Genomic DNA, 13,986 nt, shown 5'->3' with positions numbered 1-13,986 from the left:
TGATGATACTTTAATGATAAATTCTCATATAAGGTTTGTCAAGAAATCGAATTAAAAAACTAATTGGAAGTAAGGCGTTATTACAGTAAATTGAAGATAATCTAATTCTGAAGAGAAAATCTGTTATTTTTTGTCTAAAACAACCTAAACCTCATTATCAAGCTGTTTTGACGTGGCCCCATGTATATTGTACCTTTTGTCTAAATAAAATTGATTTGATATAAATCTATAGTTGGTACAGCTTTTGCCTGAGAGTCAAAGTTTGTATATTTGTTGTTTTATTGGCAGCAGTAAATAACATTTTAATTATTTTTGTTGTAGACTATTGCTGGAAGGTGGCGCCGACGTGAACGCACAGGACTTGGATGGGTGGACGCCTCTGCACGCAGCTGCGCACTGGAACCAGAAAGATGCCGCCCAACTGCTCACCAAACACAACTGCCAAATGGATATGAAGAACTATGTGGTCAGTTCACCCATCACTCTATTATTTGCCACCAACATCCAGTCTATAATGATATTGCATCATTGTTCAGTTTCTATAATAATATTCTTATTATTATTAAACGAAAATCCAAATTAAATGCTGTAATTCACCCCGAAGATCAATTTGGACTTTCGTTTAATAATAATAATTCATTAGCATTTGAATAATTGCAATATCTCAATAATATTCTATCTTGGACAAAGAATGGGCATAACTATGTGGCGAGTCACTACTGGTCTATTATAGCCACCTTCACATTGTTGGTTGGCCATCTTCTAGTCTCTCTATTATCTATTGGGTGATGAGTGCATTTTGAATTTTCTATTTGAGGCTCAGTTTTTACAGGCCGGACACAGCAATGTCTCCCGGCTACATAGGCCAAAGATTTATTGACTCTTTGAATGTTTCTATTTTTTTTATGGCCTATGATTGCATACACATAAGTAGGCTATCTACTATCTACCTTCACAACGGTGTTCAACTAGCTCCTCCATTATCTGCCATCACATCATTGTACTCACTGCAGGCTGGAGCATAAGTGAGATTTAATAAAGACTATCTCTATACTATAGTGTGGTCCACGTTATAATGGCAGTGGATAAAGATAGAAGAATAGCGATGCCAATTCTTTGCATTAATTAATTATATTTCTACACCGTCAAAAACATAATTGTCATCGTTGTGGACCGCCAGTGTGAACTTAGAAGAGCATTTCCTAGAAGTACATCCAAAATTGACAGTTCTGGATGCAGAATCGATAGTTCTACAGTTCCTGAAGATTTATAACGATAGTTCCATTGAAATAGTCGAAATAAATGAATTTGAAAAAATGCTCTTCCAAGTTCCACTAGAAAAATGTATTTTTGTCAGCAGAACACAGAGAAATGCTTTAAGATCCTCGAATATGAGAGTTCTAGGCAGAGGAGGTCATCCTGAATCCAGAACAGCTGAGTTCCAATTGATAAATCCAATAGATAACTTTTTATGGCTATTTGAAATTCAAAAAACGAGATAATTCACGTTTTCACCAGAAGAACACAGAATTCAAATATTTGAGAGGTGGAAATCATAGTTCTAGGAAGAGGAGGTCATCCTGAATCCAAAACAGCTGAGTTCCAATGATAAATTCAATAGATATATTTTTATGGCTATTTGAATTCAAAAAACGAGATTATTCACGTTTGCACCAGAAGAACACAGAATTCAAATATTTGAGAGGTGGAAATCATAGTTCTAGGCAGAGGAGGTCATCCTGAATCCAAAACAGCTGAGTTCCAATTGATAAATTCAATAGATAAATTTTTATGGCTATTTGAAATTCAAAAAACGAGATAATTCACGTTTTCACCAGAAGAACACAGAATTCAAATATTTGAGAGGTGGAAATCATAGTTCTAGGAAGAGGAGGTCATCCTGAATCCAAAACAGCTGAGTTCCAATTGATAAATTCAATTGATATATTTTTATGGCTATTTGAAATTCAAAAAACGAGATTATTCACGTTTGCACCAGAAGAACACAGAATTCAAATATTCGAGAGGTGGAAATCATAGTTCTAGGCAGAGGAGGTCATCCTGAATCCAAAACAGCTGAGTTCCAATTGATAAATTCAATAGATAAATTTTTATGGCTATTTGAAATTCAAAAAACGAGATTATTCACGTTGCACCAGAAGAACACAGAATTCAAATATTTGAGAGGTGGAAATCATGGTTCTAGGCAGAGGAGTTCATCCTGAATCCAAAACAGCTGAGTTCCAATTGATAAATTCAATAGATAAATTTTTATGGCTATTTGGAATTCAAAAAACGAGATAATTCACGTTTTCACCAGAAGAACAATGAATTCAAATATTTGAGAGGTGGAAATTATAGTTCTGGGAAGAGGAGGTCATCCTGAATCCAGAACAGCTGAGTTCCAATCGATAAATTCAATAGATAAATTTTTATGGCTATTTGAAATTCAAAAAACGAGATAATTCACGTTTTCACCAGAATAACACAGAATTCAAATATTTGAGAGGTGGAAATTATAGTTCTAGGAAGAGGAGGTCATCCTGAATCCAGAACAGCTGAGTTCCAATTGATAAATTCAATAGATTAATTTCTATGGTTATTTGAAATTCAAAAAACGAGATTGTTCACGTTTGCACCAGAAGAACACAGAATTTAAATATTTGAGAGGTGGAAATAATAGTTCTGGGAGAAGGAGGTCATCCTGAATCCAGAACAGCTGAGTTCCAATCGATAAATTCAATAGATAAATTTTTATGGCTATTTGAAATTCAAAAAACGAGATAATTCACGTTTTCACCAGAAGAACACAGAATTCAAATATTTGAAAGGTGGAAATCATAGTTCTAGGAAGAGGAGGTCATCCTGAATCCAGAACAGCTGAGTTCCAATTGATAAATTCAATAGATAAATTTCTATGGTTATTTGAAATTCAAAAAACGAGATTGTTCACGTTTGCACCAGAAGAACACAGAATTCAAATATTTGAGAGGTGGAAATCATAGTTCTAGGAGAGGAGGTCATCCTGAATCCAAAACAGCTGAGTTCCAATTGATAAATTCATTGATATATTTTTATGGCTATTTGAAATTCAAAAAACGAGATTATTCACGTTTGCACCAGAAGAACACAGAATTCAAATATTTGAGAGGTGGAAATCATAGTTCTAGGCAGAGGAGGTCATCCTGAATCCAAAACAGCTGAGTTCCAATTGATAAATTCAATAGATAAATTTTTATGGCTATTTGAAATTCAAAAAACGAGATTATTCACGTTTGCACCAGAAGAACACAGAATTCAAATATTTGAGAGGTGGAAATCATGGTTCTAGGCAGAGGAGTTCATCCTGAATCCAGAACAGCTGAGTTCCAATTGATAAATTCAATAGATAAATTTTTATGGCTATTTGGAATTCAAAAAACGAGATAATTCACGTTTTCACCAGAAGAACAATGAATTCAATATTTGAGAGGTGGAAATTATAGTTCTGGGAGAGGAGGTCATCCTGAATCCAGAACAGCTGAGTTCCAATCGATAAATTCAATAGATAAATTTTTATGGCTATTTGAAATTCAAAAAACGAGATAATTCACGTTTTCACCAGAATAACACAGAATTCAAATATTTGAGAGGTGGAAATTATAGTTCTAGGAAGAGGAGGTCATCCTGAATCCAGAACAGCTGAGTTCCAATTGATAAATTCAATAGATTAATTTCTATGGTTATTTGAAATTCAAAAAACGAGATTGTTCACGTTTGCACCAGAAGAACACAGAATTCAAATATTTGAGAGGTGGAAATAATAGTTCTGGGAGAAGGAGGTCATCCTGAATCCAGAACAGCTGAGTTCCAATCGATAAATTCAATAGATAAATTTTTATGGCTATTTGAAATTCAAAAAACGAGATAATTCACGTTTTCACCAGAAGAACACAGAATTCAAATATTTGAAAGGTGGAAATCATAGTTCTAGGAAGAGGAGGTCATCCTGAATCCAGAACAGCTGAGTTCCAATTGATAAATTCAATAGATAAATTTCTATGGTTATTTGAAATTCAAAAAACGAGATTGTTCACGTTTGCACCAGAAGAACACAGAATTCAAATATTTGAGAGGTGGAAATCATAGTTCTAGGAAGAGGAGGTCATCCTGAATCCAAAAAAGCTGAGTTCCAATTGATAAATTCAATAGATAAATTTTTATGGCTATTTGAAATTCAAAAAACGAGATAATTCACGTTTTCACCAGAAGAACAATGAATTCAAATATTTGAGAGGTGGAAATTATAGTTCTGGGAAGAGGAGGTCATCCTGAATCCAGAACAGCTGAGTTCCAATCGATAAATTCAATAGATAAATTTTTATGGCTATTTGAAATTCTCTCAAATATTTGAATTCTGTGTTCTTCTGGTGAAAACGTGAATTATCTCGTTTTTTGAATTTCAAATAGCCATAAAAATTTATCTATTGAATTTATCGATTGGAACTCAGCTGTTCTGGATTCAGGATGACCTGCTCTTCCCAGAACTATAATTTCCACCTCTCAAATATTTGAATTCATTGTTCTTCTGGTGAAAACGTGAATTATCCCGTTTTTTGAATTCCAAATAGCCATAAAAATTTATCTATTGAATTTATCAATTGGAACTCACCTGTTCTGTATTCAGGATGACCACCTCTGCCTAGAACTATGATTTCCACCTCTCAAATATTTGAATTCTGTGTTCTTCTGGTGAAAACGTGAATTATCTCGTTTTTTGAATTTCAAATAGCCATAAAAATTTATCTATTGAATTTATCGATTGGAACTCAGCTGTTCTGGATTCAGGATGACCTGCTCTTCCCAGAACTATAATTTCCACTCTCAAATATTTGAATTCATTGTTCTTCTGGTGAAAACGTGAATTATCCGTTTTTTGAATTCAATAGCCATAAAAATTTATCTATTGATTTATCATTGGAACTCACTGTTCTGTATTCAGGATGACCACCTCTGCCTAGAACTATGATTTCCACCTCTCAAATATTTGAATTCTGTGTTCTTCTGGTGAAAACGTGAATTATCTCGTTTTTTGAATTTCAAATAGCCATAAAAATTTATCTATTGAATTTATCAATTGGAACTCAGATGTTTTGGATTCAGGATGACCTCTCTTCCTAGAACTATAATTTCCACCTCTCAAATATTTGAATTCATTGTTCTTCTGGTGAAAACGTGAATTATCCCGTTTTTTGAATTCCAAATAGCCATAAAAATTTATCTATTGAATTTATCAATTGGAACTCACCTGTTCTGTATTCAGGATGACCACCTCTGCCTAGAACTATGATTTCCACCTCTCAAATATTTGAATTCTGTGTTCTTCTGGTGAAAACGTGAATTATCTCGTTTTTTGAATTTCAATAGCCATAAAAATTTATCTATTGAATTTATCAATTGGAACTCAGATGTTTTGGATTCAGGATGACCTCCTCTTCCTAGAACTATGATTTCCACCTCTCAAATATTTGAATTCTGTGTTCTTCTGGTGAAAACGTGAATTATCTCGTTTTTTGAATTTCAAATAGCCATAAAAATTTATCTATTGAATTTATCAATTGGAACTCAGCTGTTTTGGATTCAGGATGACCTCCTCTTCCTAGAACTATGATTTCCACCTCTCAAATATTTGAATTCTGTGTTCTTCTGGTGAAAACGTGAATTATCTCGTTTTTTGAATTTCAAATAGCCATAAAAATTTATCTATTGGATTTATCAATTGGAACTCAGCTGTTCTGGATTCAGGATGACTTCCTCTCCCTAGAACTATGATTTCCACCTCTCAAATATTTGAATTCTGTGTTCTTCTGGTGAAAACGTGAATTATCTCGTTTTTTGATTTCAAATAGCCATAAAAATTTATGTATTGAATTTATCAATTAGAACTCAGCTGTTTTGGATTCAGGATGACCTCCTCTTCCTAGAACTATGATTTCCACCTCTCAAATATTTGAATTCTGTGTTCTTCTGGTGCAAACGTGAATAATCTCGTTTTTTGAATTTCAAATAACCATAAAAATTTATCTATTGAATTTATCAATTGGAACTCAGCTGTTCTGGATTCAGGATGACCTCCTCTTCCTAGAACTATAATTTCCACCTCTCAAATATTTGAATTCTGTGTTCTTCTGGTGAAAACGTGAATTATCTCGTTTTTTGAATTTCAAATAGCCATAAAAATTTATCTATTGAATTTATCGATTGGAACTCAGCTGTTCTGGATTCAGGATGACCTGCTCTCCCCAGAACTATAATTTCCACCTCTCAAATATTTGAATTCATTGTTCTTCTGGTGAAAACGTGAATTATCTTGTTTTTTGAATTCCAAATAGCCATAAAAATTTATCTATTGAATTTATCAATTGGAACTCACCTGTTCTGTATTCAGGATGACCACCTCTGCCTAGAACTATGATTTCCACCTCTCAAATATTTGAATTCTGTGTTCTTCTGGTGAAAACGTGAATTATCTCGTTTTTTGAATTTCAAATAGCCATAAAAATTTATCTATTGGATTTATCAATTGGAACTCAGCTGTTCTGGATTCAGGATGACCTCCTTCTCCCAGAACTATGATTTCCACCTCTCAAATATTTGAATTCTGTGTTCTTCTGGTGCAAACGTGAATTATCTCGTTTTTTGAATTTCAAATAGCCATAAAAATTTATCTATTGAATTTATCAATTGGAACTCAGCTGTTCTGTATTCAGGATGACCTCCTCTTCCTAGAACTATAATTTCCACCTCTCAAATATTTGAATTCTGTGTTCTTCTGGTGAAAACGTGAATTATCTCGTTTTTTGAATTACAAATAGCCATAAAAATTTATCTATTGAATTTATCGATTGGAACTCAGCTGTTCTGGATTCAGGATGACCTGCTCTTCCCAGAACTATAATTTCCACCTCTTAAATATTTGAATTCAATGTTCTTCTGGTGAAAACGTGAATTATCTCGTTTTTTGAATTCCAAATAGCCATAAAAATTTATCTATTGAATTTATCAATTGGAACTCAGCTGTTTTGGATTCAGGATGACCTCCTCTGCCTAGAACTATGATTTCCACCTCTCAAATATTTGAATTCTGTGTTCTTCTGGTGCAAACGTGAATAATCTCGTTTTTTGAATTTCAAATAGCCATAAAAATTTATCTTTTGAATTTATCAATTGGAACTCAGCTGTTTTGGATTCAGGATGACCTCCTCTTCCTAGAACTATGATTTCCACCTCTCAAATATTTGAATTCTGTGTTCTTCTGGTGAAAACGTGAATTATCTCGTTTTTTGAATTTCAAATAGCCATAAAAATTTATCTATTGAATTATCAATTGGAACTCAGCTGTTGGATTCAGGATGACCTCCTCTTCCTAGAACTATGATTTCCACCTCTCAAATATTTGAATTCTGTGTTCTTCTGGTGAAAACGTGAATTATCTCGTTTTTTGAATTTCAAATAGCCATAAAAATTTATCTATTGGATTTATCAATTGGAACTCAGCTGTTCTGGATTCAGGATGACCTCCTTCTCCCAGAACTATGATTTCCACCTCTCAAATATTTGAATTCTGTGTTCTTCTGGTGCAAACGTGAATAATCTCGTTTTTTGAATTTCAAATAACCATAGAAATTTATCTATTGAATTTATCAATTGGAACTCACTATAGTAAAGTCTCTTCACACCCATAAGGTCTTTCACACCTAGCGTAGCGTAGCTAGGAATGGAATACGTATATGAAAGACGTAGCCGTCCTATCTCCCACTGATAAAATCACGCTACGCTGTTGTGAAATGGACAGATTGACATTAGGAGATACATCGGCTACCGAAGACGTATTCCTAGCTACGTTAGGTGTGAAAATACCTTTAAGCTTGAAGAGCAAGCGGCTTCGCCGCTCCATTTTTTTCAACTGTATCGGACGTCTCATCGATACTGATCCGTCGATACTAATTTATTGATTTATTAATACTGTAAACATTACAAACTATAGTGTGATTCACTTATAAATTGAAACAGGAAAGGAAGGAAATGAAGTAAGAATAATAATAATAAGAATGAGATATGGGAATAGTAAGGAAGGAGATGGTTAATAAGTTGAACACTACGTTAGATCATCAATGATTCTCATATTCTTTGCTAAATGTGATGCCCACATGAGCTCAAGGCTTGTGCGTGGGTAATGAGAAGGATGATAATGGGAAACGAGTGGACCTTCAGGTTTAGGTTCAACATTCAACCACTGCTGATAGTCTAATATGAATTTCACTTTATAAACGTATTCAAATTTATGAAATCCGGGCCAATCCAAATTTTGTTTTTATATTGAGGTCCAACATTCAACCACCGCTGATAGTCTAAAGCGAACCTCACTTTATAAACGTGGTCAAATTTATAAAATCTGGGCCACAATCCAAATGATGTTTTAATGTTGTCAGGGTCAGACGCCGTTCGACGTAGCCGAGTACGTGATGACGGTTGCGCTGAAGGAGATGCAGCAGAAACAGGCGGAGACGGGTGCGAGAGAGCAGCGCACCATCTGCGCCCGAGAGAGCAAGCGAGACAGCGACACCAATGTGTCACCCACCTCGCCTCCCACGACGCCACCCACGCACGACCTTGTGCCCAAGGTCAAGGTCGAAATCAAGCCCACACCGGACGAGGACACTGTCGGTGAGTGTCAACTCAGCACTTATTGGTTGTGGCTCAAGGTGTTGGAATGTCGGCTGAAATTGTTGTTTCAAGTGATCTTTTTGCTCATCCTCTTAAGCGGCCTATAGATGTGCAGTGTTATTGTCCAATATAACATCCATTTACAATATTATATTAGTATAACTACTCACTCTTGCTTCTAGCGATATTGAAAGTATTGAAACAATAGTATAGGATCAAGTACCCTTTTATTTTATCACAACATGACTAGTTTAAACTTTTCAAGCGTCATTTTAAAGTGTAAAATTGTTGTGATTAAATAATAGGGTACTTGATAATTCTATTGTGTTTCAATATTGTACCTACTTATAACATCAGGCCACACGTCATAGACACTGCGGCCTGATATTATAATAATTTTTTTTCAATAAAATATGTTATATTCTACAATAATAGTGAGCGTGTATTTAAGTCTTTAAAACGCCCCTTTATTGACTGGGCTACGTAGTTCTATTTTATTGTTAGCTCACTGGCACTGTCCACAGACAGAAATTGAATTTGAATGAAACAGAAATACTATTGCATTAAACTGGATTCCCACATTCATCAAAATTTGGGAGAAAGACAGTTTTGGACTATACCTCTTGTCTTCTCCCAATCATATTATTGTATAATATAATGATATGTAACTGTCAATAAATTATATCAGTATCAGTTACCATTACTGTTGAAGTATCATTTCCATGAGTTCTAATGGGAGTATTCATACTCTGTTGGCCGGGATGAGTGGGAATCCCCTCAGGATTTATGGGTATGATATTCTTATCGGATACGTTCACTAATACTGATATGTGGGAATCCACATTTACTGTACCGGATTAACTCTCACATAGAACTTGAAACAGTTACTGTGATTTGTAACTGGAACAGTGATTGATATCTATGTCACAGTTTTTTTTTTGTTGCCTGCTTGCATGTGTATCTGAGTGTCTTAATATTGAAATGGCACCGTCTAGCTGTGACAGTATGGTATGGTTTCTTCACAAATCTGAGGAACTTTGCATTCGTGATTTGTGTCAATTAAGTGAAGTTGGAATGACCATTTAGTAAAGTAAAATTACTCTACTTCAACAACTCAACTATCTATACAATAATCATTGGCTCGATTGTATTAGAGCCTGTAAAATTTTAACTGTGATCAATTACCACAATAACCAATCAGAGAAGCCTTATTTTCAAAGAAGGTTCTCTTGGCATTTGATCATGATGACTTTTGTACGACTGGGTCGAAGTCAATTGCTGTAACATTGTATTTTTCAATATTATAGTTTTAAAGTTAATAGTTTCTAATAAATTTAACTAGATTGGAAAAGTGTTCGTCTAGATCAGAAAGTTTCTACGAAGCAGCACACCTTACCATACCATACTTTCATCCTAGCTTGGAAAAATATACTGTTTCTTGAATACTTGACAGCAATTGATTCCAAATTTCTCTCCCTCTAAAATAATGATATTTCTCTCTTCTGTAGATCTTTTAGATCATTCTAAATTCAAATACTTCACTAAACCACTTCTAGATCTGTGTATTTGACGTTCTCTTATAGTTGTTGTGGTGTTAAAAAGTGTGATAATTTTGCGGGAAAGTTGATTATCTACAGTACCTATCTTTAATTCCTGTGTAATTTTATCAATTAAAGCATTCTGGTTCATAATATTTGATATCATGAGATATTTGCACAGTGTAAGTTGAAACTGGATTGGATCAGTTTGAAGTCGATAGTTTGGACCGTATTCGCCATTTCAGTTTGAACAGAGATGAATAAGCTATGGATTTAAAACCGGAATGTACATTCATTCAATTTACACATTTTAATAAATGCGACCATATTATACTGCAAACATACAACTTGGATTAGATTTAAACTCAATGGGTATCATTATTATAATGCGACCTTCATTTAATCCACCTGTTTATATTTATGTATGGACCTTCAGGATTATTTATGTTAAAGATAATCTTGGTTTACATGGTCGCATTTATTATAAGTTTAATGCTAATATCGGTTCACATGAAGATAAATAGTAGCATTCATTATAAGCATTATAATGTTTTAAATTCTGAGCTTTAACCGACAGTTGACTTATATTTGTTTGAAGTGAGATGAAGTATACGGCCCTGTAAATTAGAACTATTTTTTCTTGTTGTCTCAAATCTATTAATCACTTATGGCATAAAGAACTAATAATCAATAACTGATCAGTCCGATGATATATTTGTTCCAAGTGCTGTGTAGTGTTATGTTTGTGATGTGTGGCTTTTATTTGTGGTTGCTTTCACTCACCTATTTCCAGTTACCAGTGTGTCTGAATCGTTCAACTACACATACTTCACACACAATGAATCGATAGTTTGTTGAAATAATTTAAATGAGACTGAAATTTTTTTATTTTTATGTTACAACAAACTCATTGTTCATTGTTCAAACTCATTATAAACTTTGTTCAGACAGTAGTCAGGGTCAGGCATTAAAGAAATGCCTATTTTGTTCTATTGAAACATCCAAGAGTATTCTAGAGCACGTAATTGCTGAAATCGATCATTTATAGAACCATGAAATACATTGAATACTGAAATCTGAATGCAAATAAATCACATACTGGATAAATTCCACGGTTCAGGAGAATTTTCATATGAGAATTCTCATAGAATTGTTGTAATATTTACGAAACAAATTTTAAATTTTATTAAAATATTCTGAAGAATCGCAGAGTTGATAGATTCTGATTTCGTCTGTGCACCTATTCAAGAATGTACGTAAATTCATATTGTGAGAGATTTTGAATATGATTTGCTAACCGTATGCCATTTTTAATAAAAAATAAATCTATATATCTATTCCATCTTCACATTAAAATCTACATGCAATTTTATCTTGTGAGAGACTAAGTTTGCTATTTGTTGATTTGAAGCGAATAAATAATTTATTTGTTGACTCAATTTGAAACTTTCTGTATAAAGTATACAAGTTAAATTCACTGCAATTTTCAGCATTCCACATTTTAGCATCAATCTTCCATCATTTAACCAATCATGTCAGTCTAAAGTTATTTTAATCTCACTGTAAACATTATGCTATGAAAGAATAAAGCTATTTCAATCTCACTGTAGAAAATTCATGCCATGAAAGAATAATACGAACTTTTTGTGTTATAATATACGATTCGGAGCACACTGGTACAACGTTTGTAAACCGAGCACTTTGTGTTGTGTTGCATGCAGCTGCATCTGGAGGGGTGGGGGGAGAGAATAATGATGATGATGATGATGTGAGTGTGAGTAGTGATGACAGTGATGATGATGATGATGAATCAGAGGATGATGAGGAGAGCTCGAGCGCTTACGGCGAGGGGACGAGCTCTCTTTGTATAGACGTACAGGAAGAGAGTCAGGTCAGGGAGTTGGGTAAGTTGGAAGGGTCTCTCGAGAAATTACACTCGAAAAAGATGAATTACAATTACAAGAGATTGATAATTACACTAAAGAACGTCAATTACAATTAGTAGAGCTTGAAAATCACTCCGAAAGAGTTCCATTACAATTACAAGAGCATGAGAATCACATTGAAAAAGTTGAATTACAATATTAAGAGCTTGAAAATCACACCGAAAGTGGTTCATTAAAATTTTAAGAGCTTGAAAATCACAATAACATATTAGTAGAGGTGAAGTGTTCAGAATTTTAGACGGTTCAAATAAATCAACAATAATATATTTTTCTTAAATTTAGTTTAATAGTTTGTCGATTTTAAATTCAGCGAATTAAGCCAGGCCCTCACAAACACAGGTTCAAATAAATCAACAATAATATATTTTTCTTAAATTTAGTTTAATAGTTTGTCGATTTTAAATTCAGCGAATTACGCCAGGCCCTCACAAACACAGGCTTAAGCCTACATGTGAGTCTCTCACAATGTAAGGGTATCTATAAATATACTGTAACTGTACTGTATTATTTGTAAATTGTGAGAATAAATTGATTTGATATCAATATCAATCATTAAACACAATGTTCTGAGTTGTTATTTGAATTTGTTGAATCATCAAAGCTGTTTTGATGCTAATTAGGATTCGAATCATAATACTATTCTTTAAAGTTGCCTTAATCTTATTCATTTGTTGTATAAGAAAAATTTGCCACTGAGTTGTGATTTTAATTTTCCGAATCAGCAAAGCTCTTTTGAAAATTAATGTTTGAATCACAATTATTATTCTCATACTCATTGAAATGCTTCAGTGCCCCTTTATATAGTCACATATTTATGATCAGGTATCTTTGATCATAGGTATTATTTGATCATTTAGAGTCATCAAATGCTATATTTATTACACGGGCCTAATAGGGAATCAAATCTATAATGGAAGTTTCTCAAATATCTATGACCATGACGGTATCTATGACCATATTTTTCAAATAACCAGAAATGATCATATCATTCATTTTCTTGTTCAGGGCTACTGTATAGACATGAAAATTGAAAATCAAAGTACCGTATTTTTTTCAACATTTATTTCTTTTTTTTCAACATTTATTTATTTTTTTCACATATTTCAACTTAAACGTCATTTAAAGTTCAACTCACTTGAAAATGACTTTAAAAATATTGTTAAAATAGAAATATATGTTATAAAGGTACCGATTTTCAATTTTTTTTTATCATATTATGTATGACTGTGTAAAGGGCCCATAAACTGAAAATACTATTAACAATCAATGTTTCTCATGCAATCGATACATTATTTTTCAAGATCTTGAATGTTTGGATGTGAATGATTCCTGGCTTTTTATAAAATTCAATTTGAAACAAGGTTTGATGGTTGCTTTCAGAGAAAACATGTTCATAGTGAAATAATCTTGCTCATCTTGGATGTTTTTATTACTTCAATATTATAATTATGTAAATTCCAGAAAATTTTTACAAAAACTAAGTTCTAATATGCAAATTTTTATGTTAGTGAATAACTCAATTGAGAAAAGTATTAACCTTTCTATGCTCAGAGCCTGTGTGTAGTAATTTGATTGTATGATCAGAGATGTTGTGGTATTTCTCCATAATTGAAAGAATAAGTTGATGTTGTCAATACCACTTTAATTTGTTCGAAAATTAATTCATATTACAGAACCAGGTTTCATGGTAAGACCTACCACATCTTCAGCTGAACTGTTCAAAAATTAATTCATCTTAATGAATTAATTTTCGAATAAATTAAAGTGGTATTGTCAACATCAACGTCTTATTCTTT

General features: G+C 33.3%; 1 protein-coding gene across 26 annotated transcripts in view; it reads left to right on the top strand.

Annotated features, from left to right (window-relative positions):
- Positions 1–13,986, top strand: part of LOC111050492 (protein phosphatase 1 regulatory subunit 12A) — a 146,947-nt gene that overhangs the window by 86,294 nt on the left and 46,667 nt on the right. For 15 of the 26 annotated variants that reach the window (XM_039431070.1, XM_039431060.1, XM_039431064.1 and 12 more), the window contains exons 5-7: positions 322–466; positions 8,472–8,706; positions 11,966–12,148. In XM_039431070.1, coding sequence (XP_039287004.1) covers positions 322–466; positions 8,472–8,706; positions 11,966–12,148 — 563 coding nt within the window. The remainder of the gene's footprint in view (positions 1–321; positions 467–8,471; positions 8,707–11,965; positions 12,149–13,986) is intronic. The other 11 variants (XM_039431066.1, XM_039431076.1, XM_039431073.1 and 8 more) reach the window with 1 other exon arrangement.

This window comes from Nilaparvata lugens, chromosome 6 (assembly GCF_014356525.2).
Source record: "Nilaparvata lugens isolate BPH chromosome 6, ASM1435652v1, whole genome shotgun sequence".
NCBI lineage: Eukaryota > Metazoa > Arthropoda > Insecta > Hemiptera > Delphacidae > Nilaparvata > Nilaparvata lugens.
The sequence above is the reverse complement of the archived record's forward strand: the minus strand, read 5'-3'. Positions and strand labels throughout refer to the sequence as shown.